Source organism: Trachypithecus francoisi, unplaced genomic scaffold (assembly GCF_009764315.1).
Source record: "Trachypithecus francoisi isolate TF-2019V2 unplaced genomic scaffold, Tfra_2.0 Lachesis_group16, whole genome shotgun sequence".
Classification (NCBI taxonomy): Eukaryota; Metazoa; Chordata; class Mammalia; order Primates; family Cercopithecidae; genus Trachypithecus; species Trachypithecus francoisi.
In genome coordinates this window covers 65140009-65160936 of record NW_022681461.1, presented here as the reverse complement: position 1 = coordinate 65160936, position 20928 = coordinate 65140009, and the positions used below count along the sequence as shown (strand labels likewise).

At 42.5% G+C, this 20928-nt stretch overlaps 1 protein-coding gene across 3 annotated transcripts in view; it reads right to left on the bottom strand.

The window, feature by feature from the left end:
- CDK5RAP2 (CDK5 regulatory subunit associated protein 2) overlaps nucleotides 1-20928 on the bottom strand; it is a 194642-nt gene that overhangs the window by 67638 nt on the left and 106076 nt on the right. Inside the window, exons 15-20 of one of the 3 annotated variants that reach the window (XM_033237639.1) lie at nucleotides 19730-19830; nucleotides 14172-14302; nucleotides 12562-12668; nucleotides 10325-10462; nucleotides 2714-2809; nucleotides 593-765 (exon numbers count right to left, since the gene is read on the bottom strand). In XM_033237639.1, the coding sequence (XP_033093530.1) occupies nucleotides 593-765; nucleotides 2714-2809; nucleotides 10325-10462; nucleotides 12562-12668; nucleotides 14172-14302; nucleotides 19730-19830 (746 nt within the window). Of the gene's footprint in view, nucleotides 1-592; nucleotides 766-2713; nucleotides 2810-10324; nucleotides 10463-12561; nucleotides 12672-14171; nucleotides 14303-19729; nucleotides 19831-20928 lie in introns of all 3 variants that reach the window. The other 2 variants (XM_033237638.1, XM_033237640.1) reach the window with 2 other exon arrangements.

The window sequence follows — 20928 nt, the reverse complement described above, 5'->3', positions numbered from 1 at the left end:
AAGACAGCTCTTTTTGGTTCCAAAGCCCAAGCAGCTGTTACGGAAGGACTAGGAAGAACATGAAAGGGGGAAAAATTACTCCCAAAGGATTAATTGAAAAAACACAAATGTACGGAATGTTTCTCCTTTTTTGTTTTAAGGAAAACAACCTGTAGTATCTCCTCACATAGGAATGGCTCCCAACAGATACAATGAGAAGAGAACTTTAATTCAAGCTCAACAAAAACAGCAGAATCACAACTACAGTGATATTTTTTAAGCTGTTGTCGAAACTGGGAGAGATTTCGGTAGGGCTGATTCCTCTCGCTGACAGCAAGGCAGCCCTTTCTGGGGCTCCCAGGAATAATTCTCAAAGAAAGCTTTCTTTCTCCTCTTTATAATGGGCTTACACGAGGCTTTGCTGACGTCCCCTCACAGCCACTAGGATGCAGCCTAATTACTTAATTGCATGACTGGCAAGATTCCTTCCAAGCCATTTCAGGAGCTCTCTCAGGTAAATTACACAGCAGCAGCATCTAAACCCATTTAGCAAAATGAGTTTGTTCTCCCCTAGAACTAGAGAAACAAAGGAATGTCGGGGCCTCATGTCTACCTGGATTCCAGTAACAACGTGGCCTTCTCATTGAACAAAGGGGCAAGCAGGTTTATGAACACGCCTTCTTCTAGGCAGCCAGGTGCCTGGGCCCCATCGGATTCTAAAATCTTAGGCTCCGTGCACCTTAAGTATCCGTTTTTGCAGCCTCCTTTGGAAAGGTCTTTCATAATCTGCAAATAAAAGTATTTGGTCAAATAATAGAATAAGGAGAGTAAGGGAAGCAGGTGTGTGGAGAGAGGATGGAGATGCAGGGTAAGTGAGTAAGTGCAAATAAGCCAGACACACTGAGCCAGAGAGAAACAAAAAAGGAAAGGGGGAGAAGGAGGAAGAGAGAGACACACAGGCACGCAGGTGCGCACGTACTCACTTTAACGCAGGAAGATGTTCTAGAAAGAGGATAGAGATGTTTACATCACTTCTCCTCACCCTCAGTTTCCTCACCTATAAAATGGGGGTAGTAATGGTACCTCCTGCGGTTCTTAGGAGAATGAAATGAGACCACCTCAGGTTACTTGTCTTACTCACTACAGGTGCACACTGGAAATGCATTCTCCCACCCCTACTGCCCACTCCTTGAAAGTTCTTTCTAAGAAGAGTAGGGAACCCATGTCATTAACAATGATTTGAGTGCTTATTACATTCTTCTTGCAATGTATCCTCCTTATTATGTATCAGAAAGCTGACTTACTCTTTACAGACACATACAATTTAACATGGCTTTGATCTTTCTCATTAGGAAGGTAGAGAGTTCCTAATTCCCATGGAGATGTTATTTACGGATCCACCTTCTTGGGTCACTGAGGGTCCCAGAGGAGTGGTACCAAAGACGCAACTAGTTAAAGCCTGTACTGGGCATGTCTTTGAGGTGCTGCAATTAGCATTCTTTCTCCCCTATCCAAAGCTGTAAATTTCTTCTACCAGTCTATAAATAATTCCTCTTGACTTCATTACTGCTGGTGATAGACACACTAGCCATCACCCCCATCTCTCCACACTGGTGAAATGATTAAGATTTTTAAATGGAAGACAAGACCTACACAAACGAGTTGTTATTTATAGTGTCTTCTTTGCCACCAATCTAGTTATTAAATCCAACTAATAAGCAACCTCCAAAGAAGGAAACGTATAGAATAATAAAAACAATAATTATTATTTACTGAGCACTTATTACATGCCTTTCTATTTAAATATCACAATCCTAAAAGGAAGTATTACTATCCTCACTGATGAGGAAACTCAGGCTTAGAGGTTAAACACTAATTAACCAAGGTCACAGAGATAGTAGTGCCAAAGCTAAGACTTCGAATGAGGTTCATCTGGTTGCACTTTTAATTACTTTGCTTTCTAAAACTATCTATATTTTAAGATCTTCCCCCTTTGTGACTCCACAAACTTGAACATCCTGAAGGCCAAAAATGCCAAATCTGTAGCATCTTACCCCCACCACATCCCAGTCTCTAGGGTTCTTTCAACTTTGGAGACTGCTTGGAGTCTCCCACACATTTTATGAATTAGAGGGTTGGAGACTGCTTGCTCCAAATGTTCAGTATCAATGTGATTGGAAGAGTGCTCTATGTGGATGGGGGTCATATTCTCACAATGCCCAATGACAGTGTGGGTCCAGATGAGGAGACTGCAGAGCACCCCTAGGAAGGGGAACTAAGTTCCATCAGTAGGTCTTTACGCCTCAACCAAATGATCTGGTAGTTCACACAGTCCAGAAACAAGGGTTCTTATCCTAACTGTATCACTGATTTACTCTGTGCCCCAAATAAATCATCACTCCTCAAAGGCTTCAGTTTCTAATTCATAAAATGGGTTGGATTAGATCACTGAAGATTTGTCCAGGTCAAACATCCAATGCCTGCTATTCTACTATAACAAGTTCATTTTTATTTGCAAGTATACGCTTGTTTTCATGTTTCATGACTGGCTCTGTCACCCAGTTTTTAACTTCTAAGAGGGAAGAGACCTACTCTTTGCTTTCCACTGGCACATGAAAGGTACACAATATAGGCAGAACGAACAGAAAACTCACTGGACTCATTCCAGACTCGAAGACTGGTTTGGACATAGAGTAGAATAGATGAAATAAGGAGTTAACTGCAAGGTTCCTACCTCATTACTCTGCTGCAAATGCTGGTCACTCAGGAAATTATTCTCGTCATCCTCTCCAATTTTGATCGTGTCCTCATCCTCCTTGCTAGCCATAAGCTACATGGAGCATGGAATGATGTGAAAATGCAACCCAAAAAAGTGTGCAGCATGAATATGTATGAATAAGTCAGTGATGTCTTTTTTTTTAATGCAAAACAAAAGGCAAACAAAAAAGAGGAAGAAACAAATGCCAAAGCCATGAAATAAAAATTAACCAAAGTTAGAGTTGCTAGTTGTGGCGAATCACACCAGCTGCCTGGATCAAGCATAATTTAAGGACAAATTCCCCAAGAAAACAACTAAAGACATTTCCCCTTGCCCTCGCATGGCCTTTCCTTAGCTGCGGTAAATTAAATATGCTGTATGCCACTGCCACTCCTGCCTTTGCTAAATTCACTTTCAGATTATATAAAAGTAACAAGATTTTGGAAAACAGCTATTGATGGAATTGAAAATATCAAATAGCAAGAAAGTAATAAATGAAATTTATGGTGTGCCCAATTTATGCATCATTTCTCCTATTTAGCACAAGGCATAAACCTCTTCTTGTTTGACTGACACACCTCTGAGATGGACAGTCCTGGCAACACTGTCATTTTGCTGACAAAAAGTCCTCATCTCTAATGAGAAGAGTATCACGCTTGCCTGACGATAACTTTATGCTTTTGGAAACGAAGGACAGTTATTTATAAAGACTGCATAAATCCCTAATGCTTCAAAGAAGTGTAAATCCCAAAGCTTCTGAGTGCTACAAAATGGACAGTACAAAGTTCTCAAGAAAGCCAGTTCTCAGCTCTCCGGAAAAGTAAAAATTCTATTGATGGGGCACCTGAATTAACCAAATTAAAAATGAGAGAAAAGGTGGCCAGCCACTCCCGGGTAAGGAATCAATCGAAGCTATGTCAAAATTATACCAAATCTTATCTCACCAATAAAAGAGTCTGGCCAGGTGCGGTGGCTCACACCTGTAATCTTAGCACTTTGGGAGCCCTAGGCAGGCAGATTGCTTGAGCTCAGCAGTTCAAGACCAGTCAGGACAACAGAGTGAGACACCTGTCTCTACAAAAAGTACAAAAATTCTCCGGGTGTGGTGGCACATGCCTGTAGTCCCAAGAGACTGAGGCAGAAGGACCACCTGAGCCCAGGGAGGTTGAGGCTGCAGTGAGCCGTGATCACACCACTGCACTCCAGCCTGGACAACAGAGTAAAGACCCTGTCTCGAAAACAAAAACAAAACAAAACAGTCCACACCGAAGGTGCTGAAACCACGGAGTACTGGGTCATTTGTTGGGTGTGTTGTACATGTGAGATACCTACGGTTCTAGTTCAAGTTTTATCTCTGAATCCCTGCGTTTAGTCAATTATCCCCATAGCTCTCCAGTCCAACTCTCTGATTTTCCTTTCAGAAGAAAAACATTGTTTTGGAAGAAAAACAAAACAAAGGCAACTGAGTTCAGTTTTTATAGAAACTTCCCAGGGTCAGAACACATTCAATCTAACCATATCTAAATCTGCAATCAGGATCAAACAGAAGTGATGATCAAAAACCATATCCCACTATCCTATCAAGCACAAAACAGACTAGACATGCATAAATATACCTACTGAGGTATAAAAGTTTATAAATATGGGTAAGGAAGCCTCTTTCTCTTTTGGTTTCTTCCCTCATTACCGTAACATTCTCACCGTGATAAAGACTAACTGGAACTATCAAACTCATTGGTGGGAATATAAAAGGTTTGGAAAAAGCATTGGCATTTCTTATAAAACTAATAACCCTATGACTCAGGAATTCTACTCATAGGTACTCGTTAAGTTTAAAAAAAAAAAAAAGTATGTCCCAACTAAGAATTGTACATGAATGCTCATATCACCTTTTACCCAAGTGTCCATTAATAGCAGAATGAATAAACAATGTAATCCATTCATGCAATGGAATACTACTTGGCAATAAAAAAGGAACAAACTTGATGCATTAACAACATAGATGAATCTCAAAAACACAATGCTGAGTAAAAGAATATATACAAAAGAGAATATACTGTAGGACTCCACTTATATGAAGGTCTAGGCAAAATTAACCCATAGTGGGACAAAATCAGAAGAGCAGCTGGGGTGGGATTGGGTTTGGACAACAGAGGAGACGCAGGCTCTTGATAGGGGTTTGCCTTACATAGGCACATACACTTGTAAAACTTAGTGAACACAGGCTTACAATTTCTACAGTTCATTTAACTATAAGCATTTATTGAAGATAATGTACACTGAAGTACTTAGGGGGAAGTATATTGATGTTTGTAGCTTCAATTAAAATTTATCAGAAAGATGAGACAGAGTGATGATGGGCAGGTAGGAAATGTGAATAGAACCTAGGTGGTGAGTATATGGGTATTCACTGTAAAAATCTTTTCACTTTGCTGTGTCTGAATTTTTTCATAATAAAATATTAGGAGAAAGTCTTTCCCATCTTTAAAACAAAACAAAACAGGACCGGGCGTGGAGGCTCACGCCTGTAATTCCAGCACTTTGGGAGGCCGAGGCGGGTGGATCATGAGGTCAGGAGATCAAGACCATCCTGGCTAACACTGTGAAACCCCATCTCTACTAAAAATACAAAAAATTAGCCAGGTGTGGTGGCGGACGACTGTAATCCCAGCTACTCGGGAGGCTGAGGTAGGAGAATGGTGTGAACCTGGGAGGCGGAGCTTAGCTTGCAGTGAGCTGAGATTGCACCACTGTACTCCAGCCTGGGCGACAGAGTGAGACTCCGTCTCAAAACAACAACAAAAGTCTCTCTCTGATTCCCCAACAGCTCTGGTCACTGAGTGTTCTCTGCCTCTCTCCAGGCTTCTGCAAGGGGTCTATTCTCACCTTCCGCAATGTGGCTTTTACTGCCCAGGAAAGGTCCCCAAAGACCTTGTTTATTAATGAGAGATGAAATCCACATGGGGTTAGGAAGGAGGCAGAGAGAAGCTCCTCCCTGACTCCTGCAGATCTGAGAAGAGTTTCCCCTAAGTTTAGCTGAGCAAAGAAACTATCATTAACACGTCATTCCAAGTTGAAATATGAAAAGCATCAAAGTTATTCTGCATTTCCAGAACCATAACCATGCCAATACTTGATACAGTGAAGTAAAAATTCACTTTCATTTTTCTTTACCTCTGCTGACCTGGTCAAAATTAAAAGTAAACTCTCAGTTTCCAGGAATGGTCAAGAAATTAAATGTTATGGACATAGAGAAATGTACTTCATGCTACATGCTGCTTACCCATTTTCGAAGACATAGAACTAAGATGTCAGAAAGAACTGAGTCACTACACCTGGCTCAGCTTCCAGCCCTACCGCCACTAAAGAAGCAACCTCCAAGCCTCCAAGTGTCAACTGGCTCTATCCTCATTTCCTCACTTCTCATCACTTCTCTAAGCCCTGCAAGCTGGCTTCTGTCCCCCTCACTCTAATGAAACTGGTCATGGGACTCACAGGAAGTTCTCAGTACTTTTTTCTTTCTTTTCTTCTCAGAGTGTTCCACACTATGAAACACTCCCTCCTTGAAACCCCATGCTGTTACTCTGCACTCTACTGCCTCTCCCCCCGTCTCTTGAGCTATTCTTTCTTCATCTTCTTGGCAGCTCCCCTTCCTCCTCCAGGAAAAACTTCCCTTAATCCCCAAAGTGAGGGCTGAGCACCTGTCTACAACTCCCTTGAGACTCTGCATTCACTCCATCAGAGCCCTCACCACACTCTGCCACGACTGCCCCTCTGCTTCTCTAGATTACATCCTAGACAGGGCGGGGACATGCATGTGTTCATAGTTTTAACATCAATGCCTGATGCTCAATAACACTGCTGAACAAATAAACAAACGAATAATGACTTTTTTCAAAACGAGATCTAGAAACAAGTGGTTTTCAGGATTGCCTCTGGTCTTGCTACTCAAAGGGTATTCCTTAGGGCAGCAGAAGCATCATCACCCAAATCTGTTAGAAATACAGACTCTCAGGCCCCATGCTAGGCTTACTGGACAAGAATCTGCATTTTAACAAGACTCTCAGGAAATTTACGTACACATTAAACTTCAGAAGCACTGCCCTATGGTGTTGCTAAACAACTCTAAAGGGAGTCAGAAGAGGGTTATAGTCCCATCTCTGCCACTAACTCACCAAAAAAAATAAAATAAAATAGCTGTTTTACTGAGTACCTACCACATGCCAGAACTGTGCCAAGGGCTTTATAAATCATGTAAAACTCATAATAACGTATGAAGTCAAATTGTTAGAAAGTTCCTCCTTTTAATGAAATTAAATCTGCTCTGACAAACCAGGTTTTATTGTTACTATTAACAGAATATTTAACAAGTACCTTCTACTTCTGAGAACCATTTCTGTCCTTTAGAGTCACACAAGGTCTATTTCTTGTCAACATGACAGCCCTACAAATATTTGAGTTCAATTAAATTATGCCCCTTGTCCAGGTTTCCTCTCTACGTCAAAAAAAGTTAGTTTTCTAACCATTCTTTTTTTTTTTTTTTTTTTTTTTTTTTTATTATACTTTAAGTTCTAGGGTACATGTGCATGACGTTTATATCATGTATAACTCCCCAATGCAATCCCTCCCTCCTCCCCCCTCCCCATGATAGGCCCCAGTGTGTGATGTTCCCCTTCCCGAGTCCAAGTGATCTCATTGTTCAGTTCCCACCTATGAGTGAGAACATGCGGTGTTTGGTTTTCTCTTCTTGTGATAGTTTGCTAAGAATGATGGTTTCCAGCTGCATCCATGTCCCTACAAGGATGCAAACTCATCCTTTTTTATGGCTGCATAGTATTCCATGGTGTATATGTGCCACATTTTCTTAATCCAGTCTGTCACAGATGGACATTTGGGTTGATTCCCCTAACCATTCTTAATAATGACAATATAAGTAAATAATAATAGTAACTAACGCTTTCGAGCCTTTACAGTGTGCAGGACTCATGCCACATGCTTTCTTTACACATAGCCTACACTCAGAAGGCAGGTCCACGTCCTGACTACACTGTGCTGAAATCACTCCTCTGTATCAATTTTCAACCTAATTATCCTATAATGCATGAATAACCAGCAAATAAATATGAGAAAATAGGTGCAACCTCATATTTGTTTAAATGTACACAGCAACAACAGGATACCTGTTCTTGGTGTTTTGTTTGGTGGTGTCTATGTGAACTACCAGCAGGCAGGAACTGAGCACCATGGTACCCAGCTGGTGAGGTTCTACACCAGAGCCAGCATCTTAAAAAGAAATCTGACAAACTCTATTAGAGCCTGCAAACTACTTATAGTCTTTTATAAATTAGAAGTTGTTGGGGGGCAGGGGAGAATAAATAAATAAATGAAAATAAATTGTATGCCTATTGCATATTTATATCTGTCCTTTGACCTACTAATGACACATATCTGGGAATCAACTCTAAGGAAAAAAAAAAACCCTAAACACAGAAAAAGATTTGTGTTCAAAGACATTTATTAGGGAATTAAAAATGGCAAATCACTAGAAATAACCTACATGTCCAACAGCAGTGAGGCAGTTAAGTTTCAGCACATTCATAACATGGGATGAGATGCTATGACATAATAGCAATTAGCAAGAACAGAAGACAAAGCTGCATTCCAGGAGAAGTATGTGCATACACATGTTCATACACACAAATACAGAAGGAACACTTCCAAATGTTAATTAACTGTGTGCTTGTTTTAAAGTGACAGAAATAGGGGTAATTTATTCTCTCTGTTTTCCAAATGTTGGGGTAATGCTATGGGTTAATTAAATATTGGAGAAAAAATACTGAATTTTAAAAATAAAAATATACTTGCTTTCCCCCCCGCCTTTTCTGATTTATAGGCTCCTAGAGAACAGGAACCATACCCAGACCCCACTTTGCAAGTCATGCTGCTCGGGAAATGCTATGGACAATATACGCATTTCTGGTTTGTTTCTGATTTGTTTCTCATCAAAGGAGAACCACACGTACTCCCAGAGAACCGCAGGCTCCGCTCTTTCCCATCTCACCCTCACCCTAACTCCATCTACTCCCTCAGCTAAGATTCCAGTGGGCACATCACCTTTCCCATCCCATTCTGGGGAATGATGGGGAGCTGTGCTATAAAGAACAAGGCTATTCATGGGGAACATCAAATCGAAGTACGATACGATAAAAGACTCAACAAATCTGAGTCGGCTGATATTAAGATCTTAGGGTGGGAAAAGGAAAAAGCCGTTTTCTCCAAGGGACATAATGGGACATTTAACAGACTTTTGTTTTAAAGGGCAAATGAACAAACAAAACACACCACTTGTGTCTCAAATGAAGTTGGTGAAGAACACTGCCTCGGAGGAAGCAAATCAGACTTGTTTCTCCCTAAATGGATCACAGATATTCTTGGTTTTCAAAATTATCTAGAGTCCTGGAGGCTAAGATCAATAATGTTCCCTCTCACAAAGAAAGAAGATGGCCAGAGTGCAGCATAAATACCTTTGAGCATTTCCCACTTGGAAGGTAGGAGGAGACAGCTTAAGGCTGACAAATCTTTCCCAAGAAATGATACTGCAATGAATGTGAGTTCTCCATCTACCTGGCACTCCAGGTAGAGCAGAAGACAACCCCAACCAGGAAGATTCCCGTTTCATACACGAGGGACCCAAGTACATAACGGCCCTACGACTGCACTTTATGGGAGCGCAGTTCTGGTCTTCCGAAACTATGCTAACACGCGCATGAAGCAAGGTGCTTCCCACGGGACAGTCAGGCCAAGACAGGGAATGAAGAGGGAAACAACATCACAACTTCAGGGTCCTCCCATTGTGCAGCCCGGGTCCCAAACAGAGAAAATCAGAGCCAATAAATCACAAAGATCAGCACTGAGGCCCAGAAGTCATCAAGGAGAACAAGACTTCTTTCCTCTTTTCCCGGGTGGGTTGTGTGTATGTCAGTTTTTCAATGTTAATGTATTCATTAAGGCCGCATCCACAGTATTCAAATTATCTGGGTGGTTTGGAAACTCTCCAGACCCCTCTGAGACCACATCACTCATCCAGATGTGTGCCATCTGCAGCACAGGTCCCAGGGCTGGACCAGAGTCAAAGCATCACAGTATATCGAATGTGTCCATGGAGACATGACTCGAACCTGAGGAAGCCTGTGGGCAGACCTGACAGCCTAGTGGGACCCTCAATAACCAGTTCACAACAAAGGGAATTTCAGTTAGAGATCTCCCCAGGAACAGATGCAGTCTTGAAAAACCTTTCGGGTTGTTATACATACATACATACATATAAATATATGGTTTGTATACATACATACATATATATGAATAAATGGTTTTGATGGGGTTTTTTTTTTGAGACAGGGTCTCGCTCTATCCCACAGGCTGGAGTGCAGTGGTGTAATCACAGCTCACTGCAGCCTCAACCTCCTGGGCCCAAGTGATCCTCCCACCTCAGCCTCCCAAAGTGCCGGGATTACAGGCGTGAGCCACCATACCAATCCAGTTGTTATATTTTTGTAATCAGCACATGACAATAAAAATATTTCTTACCTCTGTTTGTTCTGTAGACACAAGTCTATCTGGAAACCCATTTCCCTGGAAACCCATGCAGGAGAGATCAAAAATGGTTTTCTTCAGATGCTGGTTGTCTGTATACAGCTCCTTCACTAGCTGTATGAGGTCACTGACCTAGGAGGAAAAAACAAGGAGAGGGCTGTCTACCCAACAAGAGACTTCAGCTTCCCAGGGCCACAGCCCCAGACAGCCCTATTAAGCGACTCTTTGGCACCATGGTTATGGGGAATCAGGCTGATTCTAGCCCTCAGGATACCCTGCGCACAGTGACAAAAATACTGTCTTTAACATCTGACATACCAGTATTCTAATCCCAGAGCCATCACTTCAAGGCAAAAAGATCCTGGGCAAACTGCACAATCGAAGTCCCAGTTTCCTCATCTGTAGAGTTACTATGAGAACTGAACAGGATTGTGGTCACAGTGCACTGAAGTCCCTGGCACGGTCTAAGTGTTCAGTCAGTGACAGCTAATACTATCTCTCTCCTGCACTTGAAGCCCTCTGGAGGAAAAGTCTCCCAAGGCTAAAGTTTCTGAAACTGTATCAGAGTCTTACTTTTCACTAGTGACCTCCTCCTCTGCACACCTATCTGGCAATGCCAGTAATATTAACAGTTGTCAATTATGAAGCAATTTATGGCTAGTAAAATACTCCTACAAGCTTTAGTCCATCACTCCTTGCAAAAATCCTGAGGAGGTGAACAGGCTAGTATGTCTATCTCCATTTTACAATGAGGACATGAAATACAAAGAAATTTAACTGCCCAAAGTCCCACAGCTGGGGTGCCTGGAGAGCTAAATGAGCCAGAACAATAGCCAAAGTGCCTAACCATGTGAAAGAGCAGCTGCCTCTACACAGACAGAGCTGGGCCTGGGTCTTGCGAGGCCAGACACATAAGGAACCGAGCAGACACCACCTTGGTTTCCTGCAGGCTTCAAATCCCAATGGCCAGTAATTTTCCAAGGCTTCTTGATGGAAGCGATTATTAGCTCTTCAAATAACATGGAAATTCCCACCCTGAGTACACATAGTAGATATCCAATACATCAAAATATGAACAAAAATTGGATCTAATCCTCAAGGAGGTTCTAGTAGGAAGAACAAGACATTCTGAATTTACTAAGTGTCAACCAAGTGAACTACCTCCTGGCCTTACCACAGCCCCAGTAGGCACTAGCAGCAGCTATTATCATCTCTATTTTCTTCATCTTTAAAAACTAACAGCTGCCTCCATACTCCTTGCCCTACTCCTCCCAAAATACCCAAAATTTTATTCTCCTTGCTATTTCTTCGTTCTGTGCCTTACACAGGCTATTTTCTCTTTCTTTGCTGAGAAAGTGGAGACCTGGGCAAACTCTGAATTTGTCCTTCAAAACCCACTTCAAGTCTCACTTCTGTTGATCAAGAAAGTTCACCCCGCCATCTCCCATACAGGCAATTAACCTCTCCTCTGCTATTTCTATACCTTGTACAGCTGCCCATACAGCAACCTTGCACCTCACATTGCAATTACTTGTTTACATGCCTGTGTCTTCTATCAGAATGTAAATTATTCCAAGACGGAAACTGATTCTCAGTCACACATACATGATAATTTTACAATAAATCAAACAGTCTCAAACCTCCTATTCCTAACAATGTTTTTCAGAACCTTGAAACACTAAACCACTCTAACCAGGCCACTGATCAACACATTGAAGAACTTTTCCAGTTTAAAAAAAGATGTATTGATCAAACCTGGAACGTTATTCATTCAAAATGTATCTATTATGAGCTCCTGTGTGTGTACCAGGCAATGGGAAATCAGAAATAAGTAAGACATAATCACTAAGTTTAAGATGTTCACAACCTAGCAAGGAAATAGAGACAAATAACCACATAATTACAGATCAGTAAGAGAAGGACATCGATTTGGATTAGGTACAAAAAAAAGAGGTGAACAGCCTAAAGGAAAAGTGGCTAACTCTAAACGGAGGGGCCAGAGAGCTTTTCCTCAAGGAGATCAAGCCTGGCTGGGTTCTTAGGCCTGGGGAGTTTATCAGACACGAGGGAAGGTACTCCAGGTAATGGACACAGGAGGGGCACACACAACAAGGCAGAGGGGACAGGAAGGAAGGAGAGGGGCCTTCAGAATCTTAACCTCTCATCAGGAACCCAAGATACAACAAACAATCTAACAAAAAGAAATGCACTAAAAGTTAATCGGTCAATACCTTTTTCTTAAGTTCTTCTTGAGAAAAATGTTCCACTTGAAACCGATTGTTTTCTTCAAGGCAAATACTTAGATAAGATGTTTGATCACTATAAAATGAAAATGATTCTTCTGCCCAAAAAAACAAAAGGTGGGGAGGGGGAAGAGAAAAGGAATATCAAAAATAGGTCCTCCCAAGACTGATCCCTGTGCAATCCATCCAAAGCAATGTGAATGGGGGAGGTGGGGCGGAAGGGAGCATAGTACACAGAGGGGGCCTAAGGCACCACCTTTGGCGCAAAAGTAATTTTCCCTTTCTCAACAGGCTGGTATTTCAACGTATGGTTTCATCTTAGGCCGTAGGTTTTCACTGTGGCCAACTGTGAATTATAATTTGCATATCAAGTATTGTGCCTGGAGACCATTCTGAATGGCACAAGAAAATGGTGATTTCAGTTTAAATGAGGGACTGATTCTGTTTAGGGGAAAATGCAGAAAAATTAGATGTGACCCACAAGGGCAGAACTCAAGGGAGATAAAAGTGTCTGATCTATTTTTTTTACTGGCCCCAGAACCCTCACGGGAAACCAGCACACTAAGTGCAAAAAGTGCCTGCTAGTGCTAAGACAGAAGAATCTCTGGTCACTGATGTAAGGATCTGCTTCCTTTGCAGCAAAGGTCAATTGTAATAGGAAGGGGAGAAGCAGGGGGCGGGGGGAAGATGTGTGTATATGTGTACTGAGCAAGGCATATCAACAAACAGTATCTCATTTAACACACACGTGTACGAGCTGATACACCTGAACTACGGTGTAGAATACTAGAAAGAGCTAAACTTAAAGGAAGATGCCTTGGCTCAAATCTGGGCACATCAACCCCCAGCTGAGCCCTGGTTTCTTCATCTACCTACTCTACCTAATGAGATGACTGTGAGGGTCACAGGTGGAAAGTCAGGTGCCTAGCACCGTGCCTCGTACAGAGCAGATGCTCAAGAGATGTCAAACCTACCACTGTTATTATCAATTTTTACCATATGTGTCAGGCACCAGGCTAGAGATACAGAAGGGAATCAGATACCAACCTGAACTTTAAAGGGTTCAAGTTCTACCAGGGGAGAGGGTCAAATCTTAATATTACTGTGATGAATACAGAAAACATATGTCCCACAGGACCCTCATGTTGTAGCCCTCCTTTAATGCATATACACCACTAAAAACAGTGCTTCAACCTAAAACAGCATCTCACCCATATGTGTGTGTGGTCTTGGGCTCTCTGCAGTAGGTGCTGCAGTAGGCAGTACTCAGATGTTTTGGGCGGTGAGGGCTGTAATCCCCCAGAAAAGGGGATTGCAAGTGCCCAGGGATATTTGGAACTAGAAGTATCAAATGATGCAGAAAACAGTAGAGGCAGCTAGGAAGCAATCCTGCACCTGACCTTCAGCAGAATTTAGTACAACTTACTGGGCTCTTCTACTAGGAAGGCTAACATCAGCGTGGTCATCACAAAAAGGATCTCCAGATGAAACCCTGTGTATGCTTCATCCCTTAACAAATATTTAGGACTCTCGTGAAGTTCAGTTCATGCCCTCCAAGTGGAAAAACCAAAGAGAAGCACATAGAATAAAGTGTGTACCTTCCCGCCTCCGAATTTCGCTGATCTGCTCCTCCAAGGTCTTCCGCAAATTCTGATATGAAAGCACATCCTGCTCCAGTTGCTTCCGCAGGGCAAAAATGTTGTTTAACTCAGCCTGCAGGTTGTTGATACTTGGTAAAACAAGACACCAGAAGTTTTAAAACAGACCTATTTGTACTTTTAGATGCAAAGCCCAGAAACTGTTCCTGTGATTTTTATGTCATTTGTGTTTTTTTCTGGTTATAAAAGTAAATACAGGTTTACTATAGAAGATTTTAAATACAACAGTATAAAGAAAACAAAAATTATCAGGCTCCTACTACCAACTAACACACGTCAGACTGTATTTCCTTCCAATCTTTTCCCCTATTAGTAATTTACATGGCTGAAATAATACTAGACATACAATGCTGATATGCATTCCTCACTTCATAATTCCCTATATTTTTAGCAATTATTTGCAAACATCATTTTTAATGACCATATAATATTAAACCAGGTGAATGTCCTATCACTTACTTTAACTCATCCCCTATTAGTGGATACCTGGGTCATTTCCAAATTTTTGCTATAGGCATAACTAGGTGAAAATAATGTAATTCTCCAGTCCAGAACGTGTCTCTGTTCTGAACAATGCCCTGAGAGGGCTTGGGTATAGAAAGGGAGGCTCCCCAGGGCCTGGATGTCACTTGGACACCCAGGCTTCAGAAGAAAGGGAGACAGAGGACTCCTGCTGCGCTCCTCAAAAGAGTCATATTGGAAGTAAGGGTGGGAGACAGGTGGGAAGAGAAAAAATTAAAGGAAGAGTGAGTCAACAATAAGAGGGAGAAAAGGACTAATCTATTAGGGGTCAACAAAATTCCACTGTGATGGGTTAACCACTCAGAAATGTATAGTATGAGTGGATTTTTATTCTGGGAGAGGAGACGTAGTGCTAAGCTGTACAGAGAGCTTGCACAGACTAGAAGCCCAAAACCCAGAGGAGGCCAAGAAAATGCACACCTCCCAGAATTTGCATTAATCTTGGGGAGCCCTGTCCAACAGAACTTTCTCCAGTGATGGAAATATTCTATACCTTCACTGTCAACTACAGTAGCCACTAGCTACAGGTGCCTATTGAGCATTTAAAATGTGGCTAATGTACCAAGGAACTAAATGTTTCATTTTATTAAATTTACAGTAAGTTTAAATGTGAACAGCCACATGGCTACTGGCTACTGAACTGGACAGTGCGGATCCATAGGAACGGCTTTGGACTCCTACTGATGTGCAATTGGCAGAGATTGGAACCACTTAAATCCAGCTCTTAGAAGAACATGGAGACCCCAGCTGACATCTGAATAGCATAAATAATGCTTCACTGTGCATCTCTGTGGTTAAAGCCTTGTTTGACATCCAGGTTGTTTTCTTAAGAAAGATTCCCAGCAATGCAATTACTGGGTCAAAGTATATGAACATTTTTAATACTACTGAAACACATTAACAAATCAGACAGACTTCTTTTTTAGATACCAAGAGATCTATCACTCTCCACCCAGCGCCTATGGTTCCCTAAAAAGGTCCATCAATGCCATGAAATTATCCGCAAAAAAATGAATGAATATGTGGATTTTTCTAGGAAGAGGGCCTATAAGCTTTCATCAGATTTTTCAAAAGGGATCAATAGCCCCCGAATGGTTAGAGGCAATTGCTCTAAATATGTGTGCCAGACTCCTCAAAGAAGCCCCACTTCTCCTTCCGAGACTTCCAGCTCCATCCATCGAACTGCACACATAAATCAACACACATTGGAAAGAAAATAAACCATGATGTCTAATCTTCTATGCTTGCTGCTTTGAGGACAGTTCATCGTGAAGCAGTCTTCATGCTAGAGAAAGGGCCCTACTAGCAACTTGTACCTAGTTCCATTTTAAGACAATCATAATGATCAATTTGCAAGGCTGATGAAAAACCTCACAGAGGTGTCACAGCACAGCACTCGCTTGTATGTGGTCGTGCTGCAGAGGCATTTAACCAGGGGGAAAAAAGGAGGCTGTTTTAGAGAAGCTTCTGTGATTAGGGCTGGGGAAAGCTAACTACTTCACTCCCTCTTCCATTTTCTGACAGGGTGAAAAGTACACAGCTGCTGCTCCTGTGTCTGTCATTTATGTTTTCCCAACTTGAGAATCTTTTCAAGGTGTGAGGAGTTGGGAGAACAAAAGGTGCTTCACTCAGAAAAAAACAAAAACCTTCCTCTTCCTGGAATTGGGGCGGGGCAGACAGGAGCAAAACAAGGAGTCAGAGAGATCCAAGCTCAAAATAGCACGTTACCACTACTCAGCAAGCCAGTTCAACTGAGTCCTGATTTCCTCACACAAAATGGGGATAATAATACCTTTGCTTTGCGATTGTTTTGAGGAATAAATGAGATGTTACATGGGAAAGACATTAGGACAGGGGCTAACACATATGAGACGCTCAACGAGCATCATTTCCTTCCTTCCACGTACTCCAACAACTCCTATCCGGAAGATAATATTTATGAGCCAAGATTGCTGATTTTCATGAGTTACAGCAATGATAATCACCTGGAGATGATTTTGCCCCCACCCCCCAGGGGACACTTGCCCATGTCTGGAAACATTCTGCGTTGTTACAACTGGCCTGGGAGGACCAGGTGTGCCGATCTTCCCATGGTAGAGGCAGGGGATTGCTAAACATCTTACAAAAGCACAGGACATGCCCTCATGACAAAAAAATTATCCAGCCCCAAAGCCTCATATTGCTGAGGCTGAGAAACCCTGAGTTAAAGGGAAACGGTGCTAGTCCTCAAGATGGGGAGTGTATCAGCAAGAACCTGGCTTGGGAGTCAAGGCGACCTGAGCACTGATAATCCTTCACTATGGAAAACTGGGTAATACACAGCGTCTTAGAATGCACATTTCCACTTCTGTAATTTGGGGATAATCCGCCAACTTCTAAGTGCTGCTGTGAAGAATAAATAGTAAAAGTGAAAGGATCAACCACATTCTTACGATGAGTTTCCTCCCTTCTTGACCTTCTTTTCCAATTTTAATCATAGTACATCATCTGTCTCCAGGGTCATCCACCTTTCCTGCCAATTTCCAGAATGAACAGTGCTGGAGTTACAGAAAGGAGCTCTACCTTCCTTAGCCCACATTCTGCCCTCTGGATATGCCAAGGTCTGAGGAATCAAAAACCCCCTGCAAACTAAGTTTATGCATAATGGAATATTGAGACATATATAAGCTTTTCATGTTGTCATTATTCTTAAGAAATCTTACCATTTACTGAGTGCTTACTACATGCCAGGAAGTATTAGGTCTTTAAACAGTGTTCTCTCTAGTTTCAACACAACCCTGTAAAGCAGGTAGATCTCTAAGTAGGTAGGTAAGTAGGCAGACCAGCCAGTCTCAATTTCACAAACGCACTGAGGCTCAGGGTGAGAAATTACTTACCCAAGAGCTCAGGGCTGCTGAGTGACACAGCTGAGATGCGGACCCAGGTCTGTCTCCTACTAAATGTATTACAAGTCTCAAGATGAACAGGAAACCTTTTAAGAATCCTTGTTAGTTCTGGTTAGTCCTTGTTAGTCTGAATTAGCCCTGACCCGCCTCAGTCCCATCCAAGTTTTCATTCATTAAGAAAGAGCCTGTGAAACTTCGAAGCCCCTCATGAAGCTGAGAAGACTCAGGCGCAACCACATCCACTCACAAGGCCTCTCAGTACCCAGAATCAACCTGGCTCCTATCCAGAGAAGCTGCGGGATTGAAATGAAATGTGTCCACTCCCTCTGTGAGTTTCCACACATGACTCAACCCCCCACGCCCCACACCCCTCGCTCCCCCGCCACCCCCCCCACACCACTCGTCAAGTGAAAATGACCAGCAGCTGAGGTTTCTTGAAAAAACTCACTTTCAGGGAGTGACGCCTACTCCCAGAATTTCAGCGGCATGTTTTCGTTTTCCCTAAACTCATTTCCTATGAAAAAATCTGGAAATTATCTCATAATTTAGAAGATCAACACAGTGGGGAGGGGCATTCCTGCACAGAACATTTCCCAAGTGCCTACTCTGTACCAGACCCTGGGGAGCCGAGAGAGTAAGGTGGGACCCCTGCCCTGAGGTGAGGAGGCACAGCAGGCACAGACCTACACAAGGTGACCTCCCCATGCAGGGCAGAAACACAAAGAGGCAACTGTTCTGGGGATTAGCGGGACTGCTTGACAAAGGTAACATTCAAGCTAAATTCTAAAGGACTGGGAGGAGACAAAGTAGGGGAAAGGTTGGGAATAGGGTAGGAAACACAGGTGAAGGTATAGCCCAGGGAACGATAAAGAGCTCACTATGGTGAGAGTAGAGGACACACAAGAGGAGAAATGAGGGGTGATTCTTTTTTAACTTTTTATTATAGAAAAGTTTAGACATATATAAAAGGGGGGAAAAAAAAACTACTGTAATGAACTGCTCCCCCATCTACACATACCTCAGCCCCAACAATCAGAGAACCAGGGCCAATCTTGTTCTTTTGATATCCCCACCCTCTTCCTCAGCTTCTGCACAGTTTGGAAATGAATCCCAGACATCATATCCTTTCAACTGTACCCATTCCACTGTGTAGAGAGTGGTGGCCAACACCTGTAATCCCAGCACTTTGGGAGGTGGAGGCGGGTGGATGCTGAGGTCAGGAGATTGAGACCATCCTGGTTAACACAGTGAAACACTGTCTCTACTAAAAATGCAAAAAATTACCCGGGTGTGGTGGTACGTGCCTGTAGTCCCAACTACTTGGGAGGTTGAGGCAGGAGAATCGCTTGAACCTGGGAGGTGGAGGTTGCAGTGAGCAGAAATCACACCACTGCACTCCAGCCTGGGCAACAGACCAAGACTCAATCTCAAAAAAAAAAAAAAAAAAAAAAAGGATTTCTCAATTCTGAGAAATCCCTGAGGCCAACCCTGCGTGTACAGATACGTGGACAGAGGCCCAGAGCAGCACTTGCCTGTGGACACAGAGCTAGAAAGTGGGAGAGCCAGGGCTAGAACAAGGCCTCTCAATCCTAGAGTTGGCTCTCCCCACCACACCTTGCTGGCAGCAACTCATTTCAGCAATTCTGCAGAGACAGGGAGACTTGTTTGAGTCCCAGGGTTCTGTCACTTGACATCTGCGTGACTTTGAGCAAGTAACTTACCCTATCTTAGTTTTCATGACCTTATAGAAAACAGGGATAGCATTATTATTACTTCACAGAAAGGCTGTGGGGATCATACGAGATAATACACAAAGAAGCACTTTCTAAATATACAATAAAGTATTTTTAAAACCTGAGTAATCATGATTTTAAAACCTGAGTAATCAATTTTGTTGCCAAAAATCAGACAATTCTTGATAGAAAACAGGTACATGTGACTATTAAATAGGGCAATCGCCACCCAAGCTTTATAAGCTCCATAAGCAAACTGGCAGGGCATTGCTGCCTTAGAGATCACCAGCACTGATTGAAGGGGTGCGTGTGTGTGTGTTCGCATTCACATGTGTGATGTCCAGACAGAAACCCTTACCTGTCTGATTCCTGCAGAGATTTGACCAGATGGGTATAGATGTCCCGCTCTTTCTTTAAGACCTGAATCAGCTCTTGACAGTCTGATGATTGTTTCTCTTCCTGGAAATGACAAAGAGCATTTGACATTAAGGGAAGAATTTTGAAAGAGTACATCCTTATATTATGCAAACATATGTAGCTAGTCCCAGTTTTTAAAACCAAACGAAGGTGAGGCCCTGTGCCTGGCTCTGGCTCAGGCCACAGTCAGAGAGCACCACCTTCAGGAGGAGTGGGGAATGACTGCCCATCACTTATCCCAGAACGAAGCTGAGAGCTGAGCTTCCAATACTGCTTCCAACAGCTGCTAGGAAGACGCATCAGTTATGGGATTAGCCCATCGTGAGACTGTCATCCCTCAGAGCTGCTGGTCATCGTTTCTACAACACTACAAAAAAATGTCTTTCCATATTTCCTGTTGCTCCAAAGAAGAGAAATTCACAAACCAAAACCTGTCAAGTATTAGGGACTAGGGATTTAGTGACAGTCAAGTAGAAGAGGTCAACCGAGGCATTCTTGGGAGGCATCCAGAGCACAGTGATGATGAAGAGATCTGAGGTGGATCTCTGCCACTTACTGGAGGTATGATCTTGGGTAAGTAGCTTAACAAAACTCTTTGAGCTTCAGTCTCCTCATTTATGAAATGGGGATGTCATTTTATGAATTCACATTCACAAATGTGAAATTTTTTAATGTTCAAAATTTGGTTCTGCCACCTACCAGTTCTGAGACTCTGGGAAGTTACTTACTAGGAGCCTTAGTATTCTCACCTGTAAAACTGGTGGACAATTACCACTGCCTTGTGGAGTTATGGAGCAGATGAAAGATAAACTGTGTACTATAAGGAACCAGGGATACCTGGAGAAATTGCTGATTCCCGTATTAGGACAAGGAAAATCAGGAACAACAAAAGATATGTGCATAGCATTTTACTGTGCCAAAAAATGAGGAAGTGCTTATAGAACAGTGGTTGCCAGGGGCTGGAGGGATGAGGATATGGGAGATGTTGGTGAAAGGGAACAAAGTTTTAGTTATGCAAGATGAATAAATTACAGAGATGTAATACACAGCATGATGACTATAAGTAACAATACCTTGGCCAGGCACAGCGGCTCACACCTATAATCCCAGCTCTGTGGGAGGCCAAGGTGGGAGAATCAC